Genomic DNA, 26,060 nt, shown 5'->3' on the forward strand with positions numbered 1-26,060 from the left:
AGTGGGTTGGCTAAATTTGAGAGAATCCAAAATCAATACTTCAAAAAAGCTTACTAGCACTTAAAAAAAAGGGCAATGTCACTCATTTCTCTTACACTTTCAACTCTTTCCCTTATTCTTTGATCCTTTTTCAGCATCCACAATTCACTTATCTCAATCTTTTTATGGCTTTCTGCACAAATAGCCACAATCTTTTCATTGTATCAACAAAGTCATTTTTTTATTAATTATGATTTAATTAATTAAATCGATATTAAATAAAAATTAACAGACTGATCCGATTCAATCTCTAATATAAGTGAGCGTATAATGATGATGAGAGTAGATATGATGTGATGAAAGGAGAATTGTGTATGGAGCGTAGCAGCTGCCATTGATTGACTGAAAGAGTCAGGTAAGCTTGGGCATTGGGCACGGAGTCAAATGTGTTCGATTATACACAATGACTAATGACCCACTCCATAGCCATTAGCCACCTCCCCCTCACATATCATTCTATTTTAGGATAAGGCTTTGGTGACTAACTTGGTGTTTTACACTCTGAAGCTGACTCTAATTTAGCATTGTTGTTGGGAAAAAAGTTGGATTAAAAAATTTAGTGAAAAAATATGGTTTAAAAAATGTTAATATTTGGCATTGCTTTACAAGAAAAATGATATATATATTTAATAATAAAACTCTAAAGACGCAAACACAATAGAATCATTTCATTCAAAGGCCACCTTTAAAAATTCAATAACTTCAACTAAAAGTTTCTGGCAAGAAAAGATAAAAACTAAAAGTCTGATTTTTTTTCCCTTTAAAATTTAATATTGCGTTTACTTGAAAGCAACTTTAATTTTTTTTTTTTAAAGTTTGGTGATAGGTAAAACCAATGTTATTTGAACTAAATTGGCAGGTCTTTGAATCAGTTGATTTTGGAACTCGTATTGATTGATTGAACTGGGTAAAAAATTGATTGAACTAGACGGTTGAACTGATTGAACTAAAACTTTTAATTTTTTTTTAAATTTTTAATAGTTTTTTAATCAAATCAGTTGAACCAATCGAACAGATTAAATCAACGAACTGATGACCTGACCGGTTCGACCATTGATCCAATAAAAAAAATTAAGTGAAACCAAACAAAGTTGAGGCCAAGCTCAAAGAGGATTGTAACACTTCATGTTGTTACCTAGATTGGAGCTTGGCTCAAGTGGCCCGAATTTTTGCCATTAATTTGTTGCATATTATTCAATCGCACCAATATACAAACATAACATATTATTGGCAAGATTATGAAAGAGATGCTTTAATTTGATTTTGGGTAAACTACCCTGTTAGTCACTTTAAATGGGATTATTTTTATTTTTATTACCTTAATTTTTTTTTGTTAATTTGGTTACCCAAAAAATAAATTGATCAAATTAATCATTTCACCTTTAATTAGTAACAAAATGATGATTATGCATTTTCTATTTTGAAGGAAAAAGGAAAAAAAGTTATAGTGCATTTCCTATTTTGGTTACTCTAAATAAATGTCATTACTATTTTGGTCACTCCAAAATTAATGTAAATGGCTTCGTTAGTCACTCTAAATAGGAGTTGTTCCTATTTTGGTTACCCAAAAAATATGTTAAAATTCAAAATTAAGTCTTCCGTTTCCATTTTAATGTGGAGTGACAAATTTGACCAATTTCTTTTTTTGGGTGACCAAATTAACAAAAACAAAATTTATGGGGTGACCAAAATAGGAACAACCTCTAATTGGAGTGCCTAACGAGGTAGTTTACCCTTTGATTTTAGGAAAAATAATACATTAAAAATTTCTAGACTTCATCTCAAGTCTAAACAATTTGCAAATTATAACAGCAACAATGACATAAATTCAAAAAGCTTTTAGGATACTTGTTCTTTCATGGAGGTTCTAGCGCATGGAAACATTGCACATGGAAAAGCAATAGAGACAGGCCAGAAGCAATATGGGAGAAACTTGATCGAGTGTTTTGTAATCCACCTTGGCTAGAAAGCCACCCAAGAGCTTACTTAGTGAATTTGCCAATATTAGAGTCAGATTATGGCATGAGGATATTGGATTTGAATAAAAGGGTTCCGTTCAAACATCGACTATATCGATTTGAAGCGATGTGGTTAATGGAACTGCAGTATAAAGAAAGCATAGGACAAGCATGAAGAGTGATCACACAAGCTGACATTATGAATTTGCTCACACAAGCTGACATTTATGAATTGAGAATCTGCAACAAACGTTAGATCTCAAATACCATGTAAATCCCTGATCGTTTTCATATTTGACCCTAATGGCATGCCATATGTATCCTAATCCTTTACTAAGTTCATGCATGCTTTATTACCGTAATCATATCAATCCAATCCTCGTAATAGTATATACATATTATGTCAATCATGTAAATATTTCATATCCATTCGATACCTCTACCTATTCATAATTGCCATATAATTCATACTTTACAATTTAGTCCATTTGATGCCAAAAGTCATTACATTCACATCAATATAGAATAATAGGTAAAATAACACAATACAAACATAACATGAATTAACATAGTACGTTCCGTATGAACTTGCCTAACAAAACAACAAATGAATAATCTTTAAGGACTAATAAGTAATTTTGCCTTTTCCATCATTATCCTCATTTTGATTCAATTCTCAATCTATATAATAATTCAATTCAATTTATCACTTCCACACATCTTATAATATCCTATTATATGCATGTATTAGTTCAACTTCATTATTTGAATGCCCTTAAATTTTGCATTTTATTCAATTTAATCCCTAAAATCGAAATTGCCATAACTTTCAATTGCCATAACTTTCAAATTTGAGCTTTGATTTCAAAATCGATCCCAATTACATCCTTTTAAGACTCTCTAATGTCCATAATTGCGAAATTTTATATAAATTTTGAAATTTATACTTTTAGTCCATATCTTCAAAAACTAACAATTAAACTTTACAAATTAACTAGTCTCTTTTCACTTCTAAGCTTAAAATCTAACAATTTAATACCAATTTCTTCAAGAAATCATCAATGAAAACTTTTTTAAACTTTAACAGTTTTGAAAATTGGTACATGGACTAGCTAAATCAAGCTCCCATGACCACAAAAACATAAAAATTACAAGAAAATGACTTAAAATTGCTTACCAATTAGGGACTGATGGTAAAAGCTTGAAAAAGGCTTCTCCTTTATGTTTTTATTTGATGTTCCAGTGAGGAAAAAGAAAAAAAATAAAAGAAGACAACATAATTTTGGCTTATGTACTATAATTAACTTATAATTAATCCTAGTTAATTTAATAACCTTTAATTAATTAAGTTTAAACATAATTAACAAAGTTGATGGCATACAACTACCCTCCACCGTCTATCGACCAATTTAAAATGGTCAAATTACTCAATTGGTCCTTTGGTTAATTAAAAATCCATAGTGATGAACTTTTACAACTTTTACAATTTAGTCTTTATATATTAATTAACTATCAATTTGAAAAAAAAATAAAGGACCAAAATTTAATAAACTTTTATACTAACCATGTAAATACTAAATAATAATATTTAAAGGCTCGAACATTGTAAATGATATTCTGAAATCGTCATTTTTGATACCACTAAAAAATAGGCTGTTACAACTGCATAGTCTTATCAAGTCAAATCTCATTACATAAGGTGTAATTTAAATAAATCATCAAAGACTTCAAAGAGCAAGCTCACACTAGCTTGAGAAAAATGAGTTGTTTCAAACTCGATAATACAAGCCCTCAATGATTTGGGAAAGCTTGACCATCACCCTCATATGAAAAAGGGAGGGAGAGCTAAAGGCACACAAAATGCAACCCAAAGCTATTCTCCAAAAGGTAAATGGAAAAAGCCAAAAAAAAAATGGAAGGAGGTTGAGAACGAGGAGGATGCCAAGGAAGGAGAAAGAAATAGGGAAGAAGATGGGAGAGGGTGGTGGTGAAGATAAAGAAAAAAAGAGGGAAATAGGAAAGGAAAGCATGAGAGGGTGCCGAAGGGATGGTGGAAGGGGCTTATGAGAGGAGAAGGTTAGAAATGAGAGAAATGGAAAGGTGGGGAAGGAAAATAAACCAAGGAGGATGAAAGGCGGGAGGAGAAGGGAAAATGATAGAAAGTGGTGGCAATAAGTGACCAACAACCAGTCTAAAGGCCGATGCTTTCATCGAAGAGGCAAATGATTGAAAATGGAGTTGAATAGCTAGCTATCTTGGAAAGTTTGTTTCTTTTGTGAAGGAAGAAAACTATTTGTTAGCAAATTTTTTCACTCCAAATACATTTGAATTTGATGCCTTAAAAATGATGAATTGAAATAAATTTTAATTATAAAAATCTAGGTTGTCAAGTTAAAAGAAAGCAAAAGGATACAATTCTTTATCAATTGTTTTAACATGTATAGATTTAGAGTATTGTTACATTTATAATTTTAAATATAAAATAAAATATTACATGTAATTATTATATATGATAAAAATATTAACCATAAGAGTTAGGTGAGATGGCAAAGGTCTTTCCTACATTAACTAGTGGTCGAAGGTTCGACCCTCGCCTTGGGTATGGAGCACCTTTAAAACTCGTGGTCAACATCTACCCCCTTAATGTTCCTACAGAATGCGAAGGATTAGTTACTAAGCTCGCTCCAATAGAGATACCTTGAGAAATATTTTAAAAAAAAGTATTAAAGATGTTTTTTGTGTTTGGGTTGTGCTAGGATCAAGTTTGAAATTTCTACTCAAACTGATGAATTGAAATAAATTTTAACTATAAAAATCTAATTCAAATTAATTTGATCAGCTCTTGCTACAAGTGTTAATGTTTGCTCTACGTAGCATAGCGTCAATTGTAATATTTATAGTGTGTGATGGAAAACCGAAGTATTCCAAGGGTCGAACTCAAGGGATTGTCAGTAAATTTTTTATCAAGGTAATTACAGATTAAGCAATTACTAATATAATTGAGTCAAAAATTATACGTGCGAATTCCAAAATAAATTGCTTATAAACTAAATTTAAATTATCAATTAAACTAACTAATCGAATTTTCTTCCATATTAACTTTAGACAATGTAAATGATAAAACGATGGTTGGTTGATTTGTTAATTGCTAACTAAGCTAATAAACCTATACCGATTATATTGTTTGTCACTTTTAGTTAGGAATCTCCCATCGGTCTCATCCTAGACTAAAAGATACTACCTAAACTTTCATCTCGATCTCACCTAGGCATATAGATCTCCTTTAGCCTCACTATCCGACACAATTATATCGAACTACCTAAGGATAAACTCTCCTTTCGATCCTGTTTACCTAGATTTTCCACTAGAGGCATCAACTCTATTGTATTAAGCATTTCGATATATTTGAACAATCAATTAATCAAGTATAAATATTAACTTAAACTAACAAACAACCAATTAACCAACCATCAAACAATTTAGCACATAATGAAACTTAAATTCAAAACAAGCATGTTATCAAACACATGGTAGGCATAAAATAAAAGTAAAGAGTTGAATAAAATACTATTTGATTGATGAAAATCCATTAAAGCCCAATAGTTTGATCATCTCCCTTTTGCATAGTTTTCAACAAGGAGGAAAAAAAATTAAAATATAATCTAAAAAGAAAAGAGAAAACCTAACCTAAAAAATGAAAAGAAAAGAAGAGGAAAAGAAAACCCTAAACTAAGAGCTATGAAATTAAGTAAAATGTTCAGTCACCCAAAAATCTCTAAAACCAAAGGCTTATAAAATTATATTTATAACCTACTAACATTTAACTTAACATTGACAATTATGCCCTTAAATGAAAAATAGACTTAAGCTTGTTGGACATAAAATTGCCCTTGCAGTTTTTTCACCCGTCAGACAACGGTATCATGATATCCAGGCTTGGGTATCATGATACCCACAATAGTCTTGAGATTGGGAGTCTTGGGGGTCTCAGTATCGCGATACCATTACTCGGTATCACCATATCACTATACTCGGCCTCAATTTTCTTCACTTCAACACTATTAAGGGTATCACGACTTTCATGCCTCGATTTTACGATACCCCTTTCTAAGTGATATTTTTTTCACGTTCGAGCCATTATCGACTCTTTACACCACTCAATCTTGTTGTTAGGTTCCCTATGGCACGATTGGCTAATTTGGGTCTAAAAATGGCATAAAAACAAAAATAATTTATTAACAACAAAACTAAAAATAAAAAAGAAAAAGAAAAGAAAAGATACTTAATTTGCTTGAGAATAAGCTCTTTAAGTTTAATGGAGAGTCTAATTTGATGTATCAAATTATGGCAGATCAAACTCCCCACACTTAAATCTTTGCTTATCCTCAATAAAACACATAAGAAACATGCATAAAAAACGACCTTTGAGCAATGGACGAATTTAATAATCAATGAATGGATATGTACAATGTAATAAATTCTTCTACGATACAACTTAAGAATGTTAAATTGCAAATTCACAACTTTGGGAGCAAATCATTTTAGTTCACAAAGTTACAAGATAAATAGAAAGAGAGAAAATCTTATCAAAACAATAATTTTCACATTATTTCGTCAAAATAAGGTATGTAGATATGATGTATATATATATGAAAGAATCTAACTTATTCATTTCTTATTAAGTTCCACAAGTTTCAATTTTCCAAAGGTTGATACTAATGTCACATAGGGCTTTTTGGCTTGTAACATTTTGAGGCTTGGGTCGGTATCATTTCAAAGAAAAGATCAGCTCAAAACGGTTCAAGCACTATAAATAGTATAACACATGACATTGCTCCCAATTCCCCCATATATAATCATTAAATTCACCACCTTATTTCTCCTTCTTTCCCCTTCATTATCTCTCCAATAACGTGGAAGAAATGATTCGATATTGGCAAGTATAAACAACTAAGCAAATACTTGTGCACTATGATCGTGAAAAGATAATTTTACGCTCTTTAATTGATTTCTATTTTTGAGCATAGTTTTCGATTTTTTTTAGAATAGTTTTCGATTTTTTTTACTCTTTTCACTCACAATGTTCTTAACTCTAACAATGCCTTTTATTCGTTCATTTTGCTTTTGACCATCACCATGCTTTTATTTACTCATATTTTTCATTTTATGCACATTTTGTAAGAGTCTATACATGCCATATCGAACCATCTCTTCACTACTTACTCAAATTCATTTTTACGACCTCCAAAATGTTTCTACCTAACCCTCAATGTCCATGGCCTAACATCCATTTTATAGTGCAATTCAAGATTAGGGAGTGTGAAAGGTTAAGTTTTTGACTCACTTTAGGCTCGAGGTCTAGAAAAAAGTAGGCTCATGAAGAAAGAATAATTAAATACTCAAATCACGGGAACTAAGGATAACAAAGCATAACTGTTGGTCACTTAAGCTCTAAACTAACAAACAATACCTTAGGTCATCCCTTAACAATTCAATGAGTATAAAACCAAAGCATCATTCTTCTTATTTCCATGAATAATTTTGAATTCTAATGCATGCATTTACACGTTTATCTACACTCTCATTAATCATTTGGGAAAAAAAATTCACACATTTTTAACTACCTCTACCCTATTAGACAATGTAACTAATTAAACTAAATAATTTATTAACAAAAAATAGAATTCATCAAGCATTATTCAAAGTTTGTACATTCAAATAATTAATTGCACAATAGCATACCATAATTCATCAATTTTAATCCAATCATGTTCAAGCACCATGTAAAAATTGAAATATAACTAAGACAAGCAAGTAACCATAAAAAAATCGACTGAGCACGAAATTTTTTTATGAATGCCCCTACTTAAATTACACATTGTCCTCAATATGTCCCCTACTAAAGATTAGTTTTAGAAAACTCAGTCGATTTAAGACTATGTGTAGCAAAATGGTGGAGTAGTCCTCAAACTTCGTTAAAGCTCTCAATGTTGTGTAGTTCTCGGTGGGTAGACCTACATAGAAAAAACAAAAAACATGCCAAAAATAAAATAATCAAAATACCTAAGAAAAAGAAATAAAAAACACAAAAAATTATTGAAGTCCTTCATAGACGTGGCAATCCATCTCACCGTCGTAAAAGAACTTCCATGAGGTTCTCAACACTTTGAATCATCGTTTATTCTTCATTTTCAAGACAATGACCTCCTCTTTGATCGTCGAGACAACCATATAACGAGCCACTTCTCTCCAAAGCCTAACCATATCCAAAATCCATTCTGAGGAATTATAACTCCGGGCAATATGAACTCGATGTCATATAAAGTCATATTGTCTCGAACTGCAGTTCCCGCATCAGAAGAAAAATACATGTGATCATGAAGTACGTCGATTAGCTCATCCACAAAAATAGTCTGAAAGTGTGTTGACTCCTCCACACTTTCACATAGTTCCCAGTTTAATTTTTTCCTCTACATCTAACTATACTCCTACTCCTACTCCTAATCCTATGTCAATCGGAGTGAAGACGTCATTTTTAAATTTTAGAACATTGTCACGATTTTCAACTCTAAACGCTTGTTGAATGCCCATGATCAAGTTATCATGCTCAATAATGATGAAATGGCCCTCATCCTTGAGCTCGGGAATATCATACTCAACCTCTTTTATTGGAGTGTTCATTGTGGCTGGGCATTGGACAATTTCTAATATTTCCTCCAACATTTTGGATATGAAGGACACAATAGCTTGCAACGAAGACATGCTCTCTTCCAACATTCCAACCCGTGTAGCAAGCGATGGGTCTTTCATGTACTCTTCACTTTCTATATTACTTTTCGGATAGTAATATGGGGAATATGAATCATATGTTGGATAATTATTCGACAACCCTTAATTGTAGCTGCCCTTCTCACATGCATATTCATATAAACCATAGGGATGCTCATATAGATACTCTTGCCTTCCATAATTGTCATTATAACTCTAATGGTTCGTCGAATCTCCATTTGTTGAATCTTCAACAAGGCAAATTAAAATAAAAACACAAAAATAAAACACTATACAACAAAATAAAAAGCACTATCTAATTTCCTCGTCTTTCAACTAATGTTGCCTCAAGGGAAACTAACTTGACCATACATTTACACTGTTACAATCCCCGACAATAGCGCCAACAACTTGATCGCCTCATCTTGTGAGTGCGTACACCAGGGTTGAGAATAAACACAAATACAAAAATCAAATCAAAATAACTATGTGTGGTGCCTACAAGTGTGACAAGTCAATTGTAATATTTATACTATTATAATTGAATACTAGAGTATTCTAAGAATCGAACCTAAGGGAGTCAACGATTTAATGGTTTTTATTTAACAAGCATGAAAGAAAGGAGTCTAGCTAGCTACTCACCAATTTCTATAGTATGACAATACATAAATTGGAAATTAATTAACCTAATTTACTACTTAGCACGAAAAAGGACTAAATTGTAAAACATATAAAATTAAACAAATAGCAAGTAAATGAAAAACAGTGATTAGTTGCCTTCAATGTTGCTAGTTAATCTTCGAATTAGGGAACTAAAAAATTCTTAAATGACTCAATTTTACCTCTCAGCCTCAATTTTACCAAGCTAGACAAATTAGTTCGGTTTATCTCTAGACCTCACCAAACTAACCTAGGGATAAAGAATTGGTGCTCGATAAGATCTCCTTTCGGTCTCACTTACCTATTTTTTTAGGTCATCAAGTCTAATTTTTTGAAGTTTATTCAATCTAGTCCAATTTTTAAGATTTAGTCTCTGTACCAAAAATTAACTTGACAACATTTCCATCAACCAACCACCTTAGATTTAGCTATTCGTACTCATTTTCAAACACACAACAACAAAAATTCAAGCAAAGAAAGCATTAACTTAAACTTAAAGAAAAGTAAATAAAAACCTAAGCTTTCTTGAAAAAGCTTGAAGAACACAACAATGGCAGCAAGTTTGATGAATAAAAATACCAAAGATATGATTATTTAATAAGTAAAAGAAAGTAACAGTAAATGACATTAAATTAAAGGATTAAACTGTAAATACAAGGAAAGTCAAGGTATTAGAAAGCAATCAATACTAAGCTACAGTAAAATTAACTAGCTAACTACCAAACTAACTAAAAATTAGAAAAGTAAACAAAACCCTAAAAACATGAAAAAAAACCCTAAACCTCAACTAAAGAGATGTAAAAAAACCTAAAGTGAAAGCTCTCTCTACTCTACACCATTTTGTTCTTAGCCAAAAGTGGCTTTTAATCTGATTACAACCCAAAAATTGTGACCAAAATGCCCCTCAATGTCTAAATTTGATTGGTGTTGAAGTTGGACAAGGACTACGCATGTCATTTTTTGTCCCAGCATGACAATGGTATCACTATACCACTATATGGGTATCGTGATACATGTGGCAATATTGAATTAAGGGGGTCCTTGGGATTTTAGGTATCGTGATACCACTATAGATAACCTCAATTCTTCTCATTTCAAAATTGTCAAAAGTTGTAGGAAAATCAGTATGCCATATGTCCACCCAAAAATTACATAATATAAGAGGAAGCTACAAAGAGCTAAAACATACCAACATAACATATGTGTAGTCAAAAAAAACATATAAGTGAGCCAAAGTTCTATACAGTAAAACCTAACAAAAATGGGAAAGATTGCACCTAAAACATGGGAGAGAGTTGTAGCTCCCCAAGAATAGAAATCCAAAACAACATGGTGTAAGTAGAACCCAAAAGTAATATGGAAGAGGATTTAATATAAATATATAGAAAAAGCAAGAGTGAGTTCAACCTTGAGCTTGATTGATTAAGAAAAAAATGGAAAATACCATAATAATATAAAGGAGTACCAAAAAAGCATAGCAGAATGAAACCAACACAAAATATATGCAAGGTAGAATGGTGTAAGCTATTGAGCAAGATCCGTAAAGCAGGAAGAAACCAACATAAAATACCTAAAAAGTAAGGCTACGAAAGTATAGTAGAAATCTAGAAAGCAATGTTATAGAGGTTGTAGAAATGAAACCTAAAACACATATGAAAATAAGGGAGAAAGTCGGAACTCCATAGAAATGAAACCTTAAAACAACATGGAAGAGACTCATAACCTAGGAGAAATAAAACCCAACATAATATGAGAGAAGTTTCACACCAAAACAACATGAAGAGAACTGGAGCTCCAATAAACAATACTTACAATTAACATGATAGTTGCTTCCAAAAACAACATGAAGAGAGTCGAAGATTCACATATGAGACCCAAAATCAACATAGTAGTTAATTGAAAAATAACATGAAAAGAGCCGAAGCTCCATATATATGAGACCCACAATCAACATGGTAGTTGCATCCAAAAATAACATGAGAGCGAAAGGTAATTTTAATTTGAGTTGCAGAGTGGGATTTGATAGTGAAAAAGATGAAAAAAAAAACAACATAACATATGTACACCTAAGAACAACATGATGAAAGTAGAGCAGGAACAAGATTTCAAGCTAGCTCCAGAATATATTGATAAAGTCTAGAGAAATAAAAAAAGGTTGTAAGATAAAGGTTGTAGAATTTGGGCTTTAGAATCACCATTGCAAAATCTTGGCCATAGAATCAATGTCACATACTCGAGATCACAAAATCGATGAGGAAACTTTAAGAAACCTGAAATGGTGGAAGCTTCAAGAAACCCAAAAAAATATGAGTGTTGAAGGAACTTGGAAAAATCCAAACATGGAGAAAGCTTCAAGAAACACAAAAATAGAGATGACATATGTTGGGAGAACTTTAAGAAACCCAAAAATGAAGGATGCTTCAAGAAATCCAAATATTGAGATGGAATGAATTGAGGAAGCTTAAAAGATCAAAAAATGTAGGAAGATTTAAGGAACCCAAAACTAGAGAAAGCTTCAAGAAGTAAAAAAAAAAAAATGGAGATGAGATATGTTGAGAAAAGTTAGAGAGAACTAAATATGGAGGAAGCTTAAATAAAAATACAAAAAATTGAGAGAACTTTAAGAAAAGAAAAATAAACAAGAAAAACAACGTATAGGAAGAAACCAAAAAAACAAAAAAAAAACAAAATGGGAGATACGATCCCAAAAATAACATAGGAAGAAACTCCAAAAGAGAAAATGAGAGATGGAACCCCAAAGAACAATATGAAAGAACTTTGAGGGGATTGAGCCATGGATTTTTGTTTATATCCTATAGACAACGCCAAATGTTAATGTATATTTTTTTTATTAAATTAAGTTTGGAGATGAATTTGGATGCTCTAGCATTCTTACAAGACAAAGGTAAACTAGTAAGAATAGGAGTTTGTGCTCTGGGACACTCTTTGATACTTAAGTCAGTTAAAGAACCTTGTAATAAAAAAAGCAAGAAAAAAATTACGGAGGAAGAAGATGAAAGAGAAGAAAAACCTTTGTGGAAGGTTAATACTTTAAGCTTGTCATTTAGCCCGAGGCTACTCCCTTAATTATTGTTGGTTTGCAAGATGGTCTCATACCGTAACAAGTTGCGCTAATATTAATTTACAATGGATTCTAATAATATCTTAGTGCAACAAGATTTCATCGGTATGTGTTTCATAGTATTGTAATTGTGGTTTATGATACGATCAAAGAAATTTTATGTATAAATTATTTGTTCTAGTTTTGCATAATTAGTACGCACCTTCATTTGAGAATATATAATGAGTCTCTCATACCATGCCATAATTACATTTTAATAAAAGAACACACAGAATTTTACGTGGAAACCCTTTCGGGAAAGAACTACGGGCAGAGGAGAAGAAAATTCACTATGTCGAAATTCGAATGATACAAGAAGAGTATAGACTACGTCTATTTATAGGTTTGTATAATAATATTCTAATCAAAGTCAAATAAAAAGTAATACAGTAAGGTTAAAACACCTTATACTAATCAACATCAAATAGAGAAAGTAAACTTCTATATGGATTTTACTTGTGCAGCTTGTACTTCGCCCTCGTAGATCCTCCTATCTTGCTACTTGTATTTTATTTTAACAGGAATTTTGGTCACATAACTTCTAATAAATGTTATATTCCTAAAAATGTTGTCCCAATAACTTTTAATTATTTCAATATCATAATTGTATTATGTAATCTACTAAATTACTTGGACCTTATCCAAATGAAGTAATAGTTTTTTTTTATCTTTTAAAGGGGAATGAAGTAATAGTGCCCACTTTCATAAGCCTTTCATCCTCGTTCAAAATTCCCAAATGTGGAGTAGGAGTAGCCCACATTTTAATTTTCAACCTACTGCTGCTGCATTCAATTCAAACTTTCTTATACAAATAATTAAATTAAATTTTCTTTTTCTTTCTTTCTAGGTGGGTCAGTTTGACTGGCATCGATACATATAAGAAAGTTGGGGCATGAAGCATTGGGGGGCGCCGGGGGGGGGACCATCCCTCCCACAATTATTCTAAAAGTATTACTATTTTCATTCAATCTCTCACTATGAGAAGCTGCCTTTGTTTTTATCTCTTCGTTCTCTTCTCTTCTCATATCACTCCAACTAAGCTTTGGTCTTTGCCCCTTTATCTCTTTCTTCTTTACTATTTGCCCTTCCTGTCACTGTGAAAGAGCAGACTTTTTCCTGCTACTACTGCTACTGCAACTTGAAAAATCCTCAAAGTTTTGTGTTCATCTTTTCATCACTTTATTGTTATTATAATTAGTTTATTACTTGAGCTTGTGTGTGAGTGTTCTTTCTTTTTCTCTTCCCTTTTATAAGGGTATTGATAGCTCAGTTTCACTTTCCCATTCTCCTGTCATTTCTTCACTTTTGGCTCCAGATTCTGAATTCTCGCCAAAAACCAACTTTAACAGTGCCTTTTGGGTGTTTGTGTTTTAAAGCTCTCCATCTTTTGCATTCTTTATTCCATTGTTTCAGCTGAAGATTCTTCATTTGAACAGATACTATCATTTCATTTTTGTTGTTTTTTCACATTCTTGTTGAAGCTTTTTTTGGGTAGGTTTTCTTCTTCCATGAGAGAAGTTGAAATGACAGTACCTCATTTATTTAGATGCCCAATCAGTCTGGACTTGTTCACAGATCCTGTCACTCTCTGTACGGGTCAAACTTATGATAGATCAAGCATAGAAAAATGGTTAGCTGCAGGTAATCTCACATGCCCCGTTACAATGCAAAAGCTCCATGATCCCTCTCTTGTTCCAAATCATAACCTTCGTCATTTGATTCAACAATGGCGTCAAATGGATCACCGATTTGGCCCTGATTACTTCACTGCAATCGACCCTTTAGTCTCCCTCAAGCACTGCCTTCAATCCCCTCAATCCACCTTCCAAGAAAAACTTGAAGCACTGCAAAAGATCCAACTCCTTACCGATCAAACACCTTCTACAAATCCCTTTTTGATCCAAATAGGCTTCTTGCCTTTACTTTTGCAACTGAGTTTCCAAATGGTAGACCCTGAATTCTCCCAAGACTATATGAACTTTGTGGAACAAGGGCTTACTTGTGTTCTTAAGTTGCTTCCTTACGGAGAATTAGAGAGTTTGAATATGCTTAAACAAGATTCTAAATTGGAATCTCTTGTAGTCCTATTCGAGCATGGCAGTATAATTATGAAGCAAAGCTTGTGCCATCTCGTGGGGGTAATTTCATCATCCTCATCAACCAGAGAGCTTTGTGCAATGATTGGAAAACACCCAAGATTCTTAAATTTAATCGTCTGTATTGTTAACCAAAATAATGAGGCATCCGAGACTGGAATCAAAGCCATTTCAGCACTGTGTTGCTTGGAGTCGAACAGGGGAAAACTAGTTCAACAGGGCCTAATCGACGCCCTGGTAACATATATTTTAAACTCAGAAAGGAGCTTGGCAGCAATGGCAATGGCGATACTAGAGCAAGTTTTGGGGATAGAAAGAGCAAAAGAAGCACTGATAAAGAACCCAAACGGTGTGAAAGCAGTGGTGAAGATGGTATTCAGGGTATCAGATCACGAAGGAAGTGAAAGTGCGGTTAACTCATTGATGATGGTGTGTCGGGAATCATTGGAAGCAAGGGAAAAAGCTATAGCAGCTGGAGTTTTAACACAGTTGCTGCTGCTTTTGCAGAGCCAGTGTAATGGTAGGACCAAAACTAAGGCAACAACATTGCTGAAGCTGCTATGAGCCATAGGGGACCCAGGACCAAACATTTACCATACCATGTGTTCTTTTAGGACAATTCATCACTGTGGGGCCTTTTTATATATACTGTATATTATATTTATGCATATACATATCGGTTTGTGTGGTGTATTGGTAGGTTCCATCTTTCACTTATCAATATGCACAAAAATATCAATTTATGTAAGCTATAGCAATCATTAAAGCATCCATATCCATTTAATAATGCTTATCTACTTTAATTACTGTTTTAGCAATTCATGGCAAATTAAACATTTTTGAATCGACTAACAACATTGCTAACTGAGAAATCAACGGTTCATAAGTATCCTTTACAATAATATTAATTTAATCATTTATTTGAAATTGATATATTTGTTTATATTTTAGAAGTGACCTCTTACCGGCCAATTAAATTCAAGTGAAGTTCATAGCCACCCCAAGTTTGACGGAACGTATATGAAAGTGGAAGGCAGTCAAAGTAAGCAAGAAGTAGCTAATATATATTAGCAAATGGATGCAGACCAAAATATTCAATATTGTACTGGTGGACATATCATTTTTCTACTGAAATTGGTACATATCGATATCAACTTATTTTAGTATACCGTTTTGAATTTATTGACATTTTAAAAATATTTAACATATAAAATATTAGATATATTAAATGAGTTAGATTAAATAGTTTCAAAATATATTTTCAAAATATCGGACACTACCTTTCTTGAGAGGTGTCTCCATCAAGGGGATCTTTTTTCTTTGTATTTGTTTTTATTTTGCATGGAAGCATTCTCGAGGATGCTTATTCATGCTCAAAACAATAATTCTTTAAGAGGTATCCGTGCTAGCATCAACGGTCCAAGGATAAATCATTTGTTCTTCGCCGATGATGAGCTCCTATTTGTGCGTAACAAAAAAAGTGATGTTGATCGCATTATTGAAATTCTTAGAAATTTTGCCACTGTTTCAGAAAAAGAGATTAACTTTAAAAAATCCATGGTTTTGTTTAGCTCTAATACTTCGAGTGATTAAAGAAGAATATATGGTGACCTCCTTGGTATGAAGGTCGTGGAGAAGCTGGATAAATACTTGAGCCTTCCCCTTCCTATAGGTAAAAAGAAAAAAAGATGCTTTCATTAATGTTACTAATAGATTTTCATGCAAGATAAATAGTTGGACCAAAAAACTACTTTCATATGGAGGCAAAGAAGTATTCATCAAGGCGGTGTTACAATCCATCCCAACATACGCGTTATCTAATTTCTTGGCTCCAAAAGGTGTGATCGAGGACCTTCAAGCAAAGCTTAGCAAGACGTGGTGGTCTGGCAAGGATAAGGGAAAATTTTGGTTGATGCTCCCGTTAAAGACGTTGTGCCACCCCAAAGGAATGTGGGGCATTGGTATTAGAGATATGTGGCTTTTCAACCTTGCTCTTCTGGGTCGTCAAGTCTGAAGACTTATAAACAATAAAGACACTCTTTGTTTTAAAGTGTTGTCTTCTAAATATTTTCCTGATGGTAATATTTTTAATTCCAAAAGGATAGACAAAGCCTATTTTACTTGGTCGAGTATAGCTGCTGCTGCTGAGACTTTTAAGAAAGGGTTTGGCTGGCAAGTTGGTAACGGCGACCGTATTAATATTCAAGTGGACAATTGGGGAATGAAAGACTTAAATGGTGGTATCCTTAATTCTAATATACTTAACTCTCATGTCAAATGTGTTAGAGGTCTTTGGGTTGAGAATGATAGGTGTTGGGATATTGATAAGTTTACATGCTGTATAGGAAAGATTGGGGTTATAGAATTTGCAATTTACCCTTTAGGAATGAGGACCAAAGATATAGAATAATGTGGTTTCATAACCCTCATGGATGCTTCACTTCGAAATATGCCTATTCGTGGCTTCTTTTGAAGGAGATGGGTTTTGGTCCACACAGGTTCTATTGGAAGACCATTTGGATGCTCGACACTTTACCTAAAATTTGGGTGTTTTCATGGCGAGTAGGACACGAGCTTCTCCCCACGAACGTCAAAATTGTGTCCATTAGAAATGGCTTTAATTAGGGATGTCCTAGATATGGAGCTGTCACTGAGACCTTTTTACATGCTTTAAAAGACTACACTACCTCTCGTGAGGTCCTCTCCATTGGCGGATGGTATACGAGCACAACGTTGAGGCTGTATGATAACTGTATTGACTGGCTTGAAGACATGATGAGAATCCTTGACAAGAGAGCAATGGCTGATTTGATGACTACATTATGAAATTGTTGGAATAGTAGAAATAATTTCATGTTTAAGGGTAAAAAAGACAAGGTGCAGACCATTTGGGAAATGACTTAATTGCATAAAATGAGTTAATTTTACTGTTAGAATTAGTTAATTGAATGAAATTATTATTCTAGATCAAGAATGGGTTGAAAATCTATGCATAGAAAAGTTACAGAATAGTTCATGTACCTTTGTCATCGTTGCAGTTTAGTCAAGTAAGTTCGTACTATTGTTTTTATGTTTATCACAATTCTCACATATTACATGTTTTATTAAAATTTTATCTAATGTTGTATTTATCTATTGAATGTTAAAGAATAAATAATAAATGAATATAGTGAGTACGTGGTGTATCTGAATAACAGGCCTTAGGCAGGTGATCATTTAGCATGTTTTGAGCCAGTGATCATTTAACAGGTACTATGTACCGGTGATATAGACCATATTGAAGGCTTAAATCCTGCACGTGTTGCAGATTTTCTACAGCTTGTATGAGCAGCATCGTGAGTCGTTAAAGTTCTAAAGTTAACTCAAATGAGTGATACCCTCTTGATTACCTAAAATGACATATTTTTAGAATGATTATTTGGTTTATGGTAATTTTTCATATGGCATTTTGATGATATGAATTATCCAAGTATAAGTGTTTTTGGAAAGTTGAAATAATAGTAAAATGGAATATGATTTGAATTATTGTACTGCACAATACTCATCTGTTGTGAGCTATGATTGGCAGAAATTCTATTAATAACTTTGTGACAGGAACTTTGTTCATTAATCTATTTATTTGAATTATTAGGTTTAATTTGGTAATCTTTCTCGTTTAATTGACAAACTTACTAAGCTATATGAAAGCTTACTCGAGTTATTGTTATGTTTTCTTGTAGATTTTTTTGTGGGAATCGGGAGATCGGATCAACCTAAAGAAATCACACTATCGAGGATCTTGGTAGATTTTGAATTCTACTTGGCTTATATGGTATGTAATTTGGTATGCTTATGATTTTGGTGAGTTTTAGAACTCTTTGTATGTGTATGCATGATCCCAACTTAGGCACAAGTGGGTATGAATGTGGGAGTCAAATGGTAAGTTGTTAACTTATATGTATGCTAGATGTGGTCAACTGTGAAAGCATGGAAGACTAACCAAGGTAAGGAATTGTTAGATGATTGAGATGTAGTTTCATGTTTAAGGTATGGTATGGTGAGATTAAGATGGTTTAATTGGTGTATATGCTATGATTTGTGAATGGTAGTTAAGGTGGTGAAAGGATAAATGCTCATAATGTGATTTCATGTATGATATATTGGTTAGGTTATAGGTTGTTGATTTGGCATGTTATGTTGAATTTTGAATGTGTTTTGTAGCTTGGAAACATGTGTCCTGAGATGGTATGGATACATTTGCTTTTGCATGAAAGATAGGCTTATTTTGAGCCATTTTTAGGCACACACGGCCTGGGACACTGGCTATCACACGGTTGTATGTCACACACAGGCAGCCCACATAGGAGTGTGCCCTGGGCGTGTTAGGTGCAAAGTTCACACGGGTAGTCACACAGGCAGAGACACGGGCGTGTGACCCAAGTCAGTGAGTTATACGGGTAGACATACGGGTGTGTGGAGTAGTCACACGGGCTTGTGGGATAGCCACACGGCCATATTTAGAGCCACACAGTCTAAGCTTTACCATACAACTTGGACATACAGTCGTGTGACCCTAGAAGTGAAAATTTTTAGTTTTTCCCTAAAAAATTTTATTTGTTTTGAATTGGTCCCTGATTGTTCCTAAACTATTTTTAAGGCCTCGTAGGCTCGATTTAAGGCTCGTAAGTGTATGTTTATTTTATTCTGAGTTAAATATGTATTTCTTAAATTAATCTGATAATGGAATGCTATTATTATTAATGTTTCTAATTTGTACGTAATACTCTGTAATCCTATTCCAACGACGGAAACAGATTATGGGTGTTACAATAGAGCTGTTTTTTTCTAGAGTTTAGGCTTTTCTTGAACTTTTACCTGTTTAGAGCATTCTCCAATATAGTGGTTACTCCCTACTTTGACAAACACTCTAGGAGTTTCTGTAATAGTTTTGCCTTTGTCTATGAAGCCTAGTACTCCTATCTTTTAATCCCTTTTTCTAGTTGTTATTATCACATTCAATTTGCCAATGCTACAATTGAATTTCTCAATAGTCTGCCTTGCATCTTTTAGCTCTTCTTCAAGCTTTTCAACCCTTTTTAATTGCTCATCAAACTTCATTAACTTTGCACCTACTTTTCCCTTCAAGCATGAAGACTTCTTTTTTCAAAAAATCATTCTCAATTAAAAGCTTTGAGTTAACTTCACTAAGAAGATTTCATTTGTCCAACATGAGATTGTAGGCTTTTAGAAATTTCCCATGTGTCTTTTCTTTATTGCACTTCATTGGTTCATAATTAGAAACATTTGATTTATCTACCTTCATTGTGAAAGCAACAAAATTACTCACTTGTCCCTCATCAAATTTTGATTTTAAGCTGGTTTCCTCATCACTCCAGGACGCACAAAGACTTACCCTTTTTCTTTTTAAAAGCATTTTTACATTCTACTTGAATGTCCAAAGCCATGACCCTCATGGTATTAAATTCTCTGTTTCTTCTCCTTAACAGGTTCACTTAACTTAGCTCTACATTTGAATTTCCCTTTTGTTATGGTATTAAATGACTTTGATCTTTTATCCTTCCAAACCACTTCTTTGCCATCTTATTGAACCCTTAAGTAAGCAAAGCCAACTATTCTTAAATCTCCTTAATAATAGTGCTTTGTTCAATGGGCACAGTTTCAGCCACTAAAAAAGAAATGTTCTTATCAGACTTTAGCTTGCCATTTTTGGCCTCTTCTAAATTAATCTCAAAGGTTTGAAGAGATCCAATCAACACATCTATCCTCATGGCCTCGACATTCTCAGCCTCTTCAATGGAATTTACTTTGATGTTGAACCTTTCAAGAAGTGACCTAAGAACCTTCCTCACAAGCTTCTAGTTTGAGTAATCACTTATTAAGGTAAAATCTTGATTGGCTAGGTCGCAGAGCTTTGCATAAAATTCTCTAATGGTCTATTTCATGCATCCTCGGAGTCTCAAATTTAGTTGTCAGTATCTAATGCTTAGATTGTTTTACTGTATTAGTCCCTTCATGAGCAGTCTCTAGTATTTTTCAAGCTTCATTGGTTTTAATACACTTAGATATTCTCCTAAACTCATGTGCATCTATTTCATAGAAAACATCATAAAGAGCTTTGGAGTTGGCATCAACAATCATTTCTTCTTTTCTTTTTTTTTCTTTTTTTTTTGTAGTCTACATTGGGCTTGGGAATTTTAACTCCTTCAATTTTAGTGAAGGGATAAGTCCATACAGTTAAGATAGCCTTCCAAGCTCATTCACCTGTTAACTTGATGAATGTTTTCATATTTGCTTTCCAATAAGTATAATTTGCTCCATCAAGCATAGGAGGCGTGAGACTAACGATCTTTCTATTGCCAGCAATTATTTTAATTAGAATAATATATGTTAAGTGAGAGGTTCTTATACCAAATCTAAAAATGAAGAAGGGTACTTGCTTGGCAAACCAGAACTGTGGCTAAAATGGTGCTTAGAACTGTGGCCACAATTCCAACCACAAAACAAAAAGTGCGAAAACAATAAAAAGAACACTGAGATTGTTTACATAGTTCGACCTCAATCTACATCTACAAGGTCTTGCCCAGAGTAATGATCCACTATCTTTCTCACAATACAATCAATTATTTAAGTCCTAACACTCACTAATTTAGTGACATCACTGTTGTACAAAGACTAGACCACTCTCCCTCTAAGCTTCCCCCTCGAAAGCTTAACTTTGCAAATCAAGAGACTCTCTTGATTGCTTACAAAAATAATGCACACATACACGTTCCTAACTTGAACAAATTTGTGCTATATCAAACTCTTAAAACTCTTAGTTATCCTTAACGTAGGCAAAACATAAATTTATATACTACTTACGTTTTGTTTACATAAGAATTATAATCTAATCACACCTCTATAAAGAAGGCTAAAAATTAGCACAAGATACTACTTTCATAAGAGTTACAATTTAATTCAATGCCTTCAAAACATGAAAAGTGACTTTCCTTATCCAACAAGTAATCTGCCTTAGGTTATAGGAAATCAATCTTCAAGTCTTCAATTTCAACTCAATTGGTTTTTAAGTTATGGGCTTTACACGTTTAAATATCTTCAAAATAAACAGTTTAGTACTTTTGTTCTAAAATCTGCCAACTCTTTAAAACAGGCAAGTAAGGCAATGAAACAGTGCCTAAAATTGTAATCACTGTTTCAGCCACAAAAACAACAAAAAACAAATAAACCTACCTCTAAATGTGTCAACAAAAAATAATAATATTATTTATTTTTTAACATTATTCATGCACTAGTCAGAGCATAATGTCCTAGTCAATGAAACCGAAATTGGCCAGAACGAGTCGGTGTAACTGATACAGGCCGAAATTTACACCGGTGCGAAAAAGAAAACTAATCATTTTAATTTGTTACTGAAACGATGTGTACCGACTGATACAGAACCGAAACTGAATCCCCACGACTCTTTTTCTTTTCCTTATTTTATAGAATCAATTCTCTCGCTGTTCTCTCCTTTTGATAGTCAACCTTCAATTTAATTATTCTAGTTTTTTTTTTAAATAACATTTTGAAAGAAATTAGGGGAAAAAAGAATGTGATCCTTTGAATAAGGGGTGCATGTGCTTAATTCGCCATAATCTTTTTCGTTTTTCAATATATTTGTCATGATCCAGTTGTTTATTTATTTATTTATTTATCATTATATTGGTAATCTAATTACACTCCTACTCTCGAAGGTATGCATTATGTTGATAAACATGAATTTTAGATTTCGAATTTTATTTTGTTATATTAATTATGAAAGTAAATTGTATTGATTGTTTAAGATTCTTTTTATAGAAAATTATTTAATATTTTTAAATATAAAATTATTTAAAAGAATTAAATGTTTTTAAAATGTACTAATTTCTAGTATTACAGACATTACACGTGGTTTATTGATTATTATATTATATTGAATTGTACAAACATGTTATTTATAAAATGCATATGAAATATAAATTTATTTATTATTAAATACTTAAATTTAATATTTAAAACTAAAGTAAGAATTCTTTTTCCTTTTACTTTTCTAGTTAATGAAAACTAGTACTATAAAAATAAAGTAATTTTAATATAAAATTTAACCTTTTCATTTCTTATATAAGCAGATTTAACAACAAACTTTGAGTCATAATTTTTATTTATACGTGTAATTAATATTATAAATAATAAAAACATATTTAAAATGGCACGATTAATAATATAATGAATAAAAAGAGGTATATTGGGCAGTTTAAAAGTTGTTAAGATTTAAGAATTTTGAGATTTTAAGTTGGTATCTCTTATCTCTATTATTTATAAGGATGTCAATTGGGCGAGATAGGTGTCGGGTACTCCCTCTGTACCCATCCCTGTCAAGAATTTCCATTTCCATTCTCGTCCTGCGACCTGTTGTAGGTACAAAACTCAAAATCATCCTTGCCCCACGACCCGCAAAACTAAAATCATCTCTGCTCCACCACTCATGTGGGTTTCTAGACCCACCTAATTCCACTATACCCACCCCGCAACCCACTTCATATAATATATTTATAAATATCAGTTAAATAAATATAAACCAATTCTTTTATGAAAAAAATATGAAATAACTATCCTCCGGACTCCCACCACATATGTGACATTATTCCAATTGTCACATTTAAAAAAAAAAAGTCACCGCGACCCTTTCATATAATATATTTGATGTCTCAAATACATCAAAAATGTCTTCAAATGCAACACAAGTGAAAAAATTAAATACTATTAAATTAATAAAATACTATTAAGATAATTATTAAATTATTTTTTTATAAATGTTTATTTTTTAAATACGCTTATTATATTATACGGGGCGGACGAGGATGGAACGAGGCGGGTACAAGGTCATACTCATGCCTGCCTCACCACCCGCGAAACTTGTACCCATTCTCGTCTAATTGGGTGCGAAGTAGGGTAGGGCCCTGTGAAACCCGCCCCACTGACATCCCTAATTATTTATAAAGCTCCTTAGTGAGTTGGTGTCATATACCAATCAAAACCTAACTCAGTTAAGGAATTACTAAAAAATTATTTTATTCGTAAAGTAAATTATATAATTATGAAGGAATTTTTTATCTTTTATATATGAAACTTTAATAAATATTTATTTATTGATAACTCTACTTTTCAATTATTAAACCAGAATTTTAACTCAATGATGATATATTAAAATTATTAAATATGATGAATAAGACTGATATTAACACTAAAGCAAATCAAAATTCCATCAGTCCATTATATAAAGAAATCAAAACCTTTGGAGCTTGTAGATCTCCTACCATATATCTCAAGACTTTTCTATCCCCAAGCAATGAAAAGGAAGGACAGTTTTTTTATACCTTTCTTTTAATATAAAGATTCAAAGTTGAATTTTAACTTTTTTAAAATATTTTACAGAAAAGAAAAAAAAAAGATTTACTATTATTTTCAACCATACTCAACAAAAGTCATTATTCAAAAGAGCCTTAGACCCACAAAGAATCTTGATGGTTTGAAGGAAGTTTCCAGTTGCATGCAAGTGCCATCAAAACTATTTTTGAGTAAATATACAAATGTTAACAGCAACTCCATCATCTAATTCATGCAATATAATTGATGAGACAGTTTCTCTTCGGTGACGTTAGAAGTTCTGTGACTTAAATTTTTATTATGTTAACAACAACTCTATTATCTAATTCATGCAATATAGTTGATGGAACAGTTTCTCTTCGGTGATGTTAGAAATTGTGTGACCCTAATTTTTATTAAAATAAAATATAAGTGGCAAGATAGGATACAGGCTGCACAAGTGAAATCCATATAGAAGTATACTTCCTCTATGTTATGTTGATTAGAACAAGGTGTTTTGATCTTACTGCATTACTTCGATTGGACTTTGATTAAAATAAGGTTTTTAAACCTATAAATAGACGTAATAGTCTCTTCTCTTGTATTATTCCAATTCGACATAGTTAATTTTCTTTTCCTTTATCCGTTTTTTTTCTCAAAGGGTTTTCACTTAAAATTTCTATTTTTCTCTCTTTCTTTGCTATTCATTGTCATTATCATTATCGGCGTTTATTTTTAACAAGTGGATACATTTACTTGCATATTGTATTTATTTTGATTGAGTACAACTTGGAAGCACGTTTCCTGGGCATGGCACTCAAAAAGGAAACCCAAGTTAAAAATAAATAGAAAATAATAGACTGTATATTTTGGGAAACATAAAGAAAGAAAGACCCATAAAGGACCACAAAAGTCAAAAATCAATGGGGTGCTGTTTAACTTTAACAATAAAGGTGTAAATAATATATAATTAAACACTTTACCATTGACAAAATCCGAAAATGGTCCACATTTTCGGCTACGAACCGAATCAAGCAAGAGATTGAATATCTTACTGTTCGATTGCTCGTGTCCAAGATGGAATATTATCAATTTTGCCCCCACTCTTTTTATCTTTTTTTTTCCTTTCGATTATTAATGTGTTGAGGAGAAAAAATAGGTTGAAGTTGTTATGGCGATTTATCTCAAAGATTGTGAGCCATAAGTGACTAAATTGAGGGGAAAGAGACTATGAAAAACTTAGAAGAAGTTTAATAAAGAGAGAACTGGTAGGAAAAAAAAGAATTCTCTCGAGTTTTAAGGGGAATACTTATAGGTAAGGGTGTGCAAATTTCGAGTAAAATCGAATTAATTTGGTTAACTAACCGAATTCGGTTAATCGGTCGGTTAACCAAATTAATTCGGTCGGAGGTTAGTTAATAATTTTTTAGAAGTTCAGTTAACGGTTAATTCGGTTCGAAATTGGTTGGTTAATCGAATTAACCAAACTTAATAAATAATATTATAATATACAAGCATTCGGTCGGGGTCGGTCAGTTCGGTTAGTTTTTTGTAAGTAGAAATTAATCGGTCGGTTAATTCGATTAATTTTTTTATATGTTTTATACTTGTTTTAACCAAAAATAATATATATATATATATATATATAAATTTCTGTGTACAAGTTCAGGTGTTTCTCAAAACCCCGAGACTAGAAGTCAACATCTAGAATACGGCTTTCGACCCAACAAAGTTTGTATAAAGTGATTCATTTTAGTATATATGATATGATCTTTTGCTAATAGTTAGAATTTGTGTTAGATATGTTCAATTAGTTGGTTTAATTCCAAGATTTACAGTTATGCACTTGTATGAATTTTTTGTTAGGTTTTGAGTATGAAAGGTTAAGTTGGTTTGAATGTTTAATGTTTTAGTATACAATCACTTGAAATCATTAGTAGGTTGTGAATTAGTTGCTTGGAAATGTTTAAATGTAATTTCAGGTCTTGTTACCTTGTAATAGGTCGAATTCTGATAATAACAAATTATCACGTC

At 32.5% G+C, this 26,060-nt stretch overlaps 1 protein-coding gene across 1 annotated transcript; it reads left to right on the forward strand.

Moving 5' to 3' along the window:
- The first annotated feature begins 13,464 nt into the window (after positions 1 to 13,464).
- Positions 13,465 to 15,429, forward strand: LOC105780873 (U-box domain-containing protein 26). Its single transcript, XM_012605403.2, has one exon. The coding sequence runs from the start codon at positions 14,055 to 14,057 to the stop codon at positions 15,204 to 15,206; it is 1,152 nt and encodes a 383-aa protein (XP_012460857.1). The 5' UTR covers positions 13,465 to 14,054; the 3' UTR covers positions 15,207 to 15,429.
- Positions 15,430 to 26,060: the final 10,631 nt, after the last annotated feature.

This window comes from Gossypium raimondii, chromosome 4, assembly GCF_025698545.1.
Source record: "Gossypium raimondii isolate GPD5lz chromosome 4, ASM2569854v1, whole genome shotgun sequence".
Taxonomy (NCBI): domain Eukaryota; kingdom Viridiplantae; phylum Streptophyta; class Magnoliopsida; order Malvales; family Malvaceae; genus Gossypium; species Gossypium raimondii.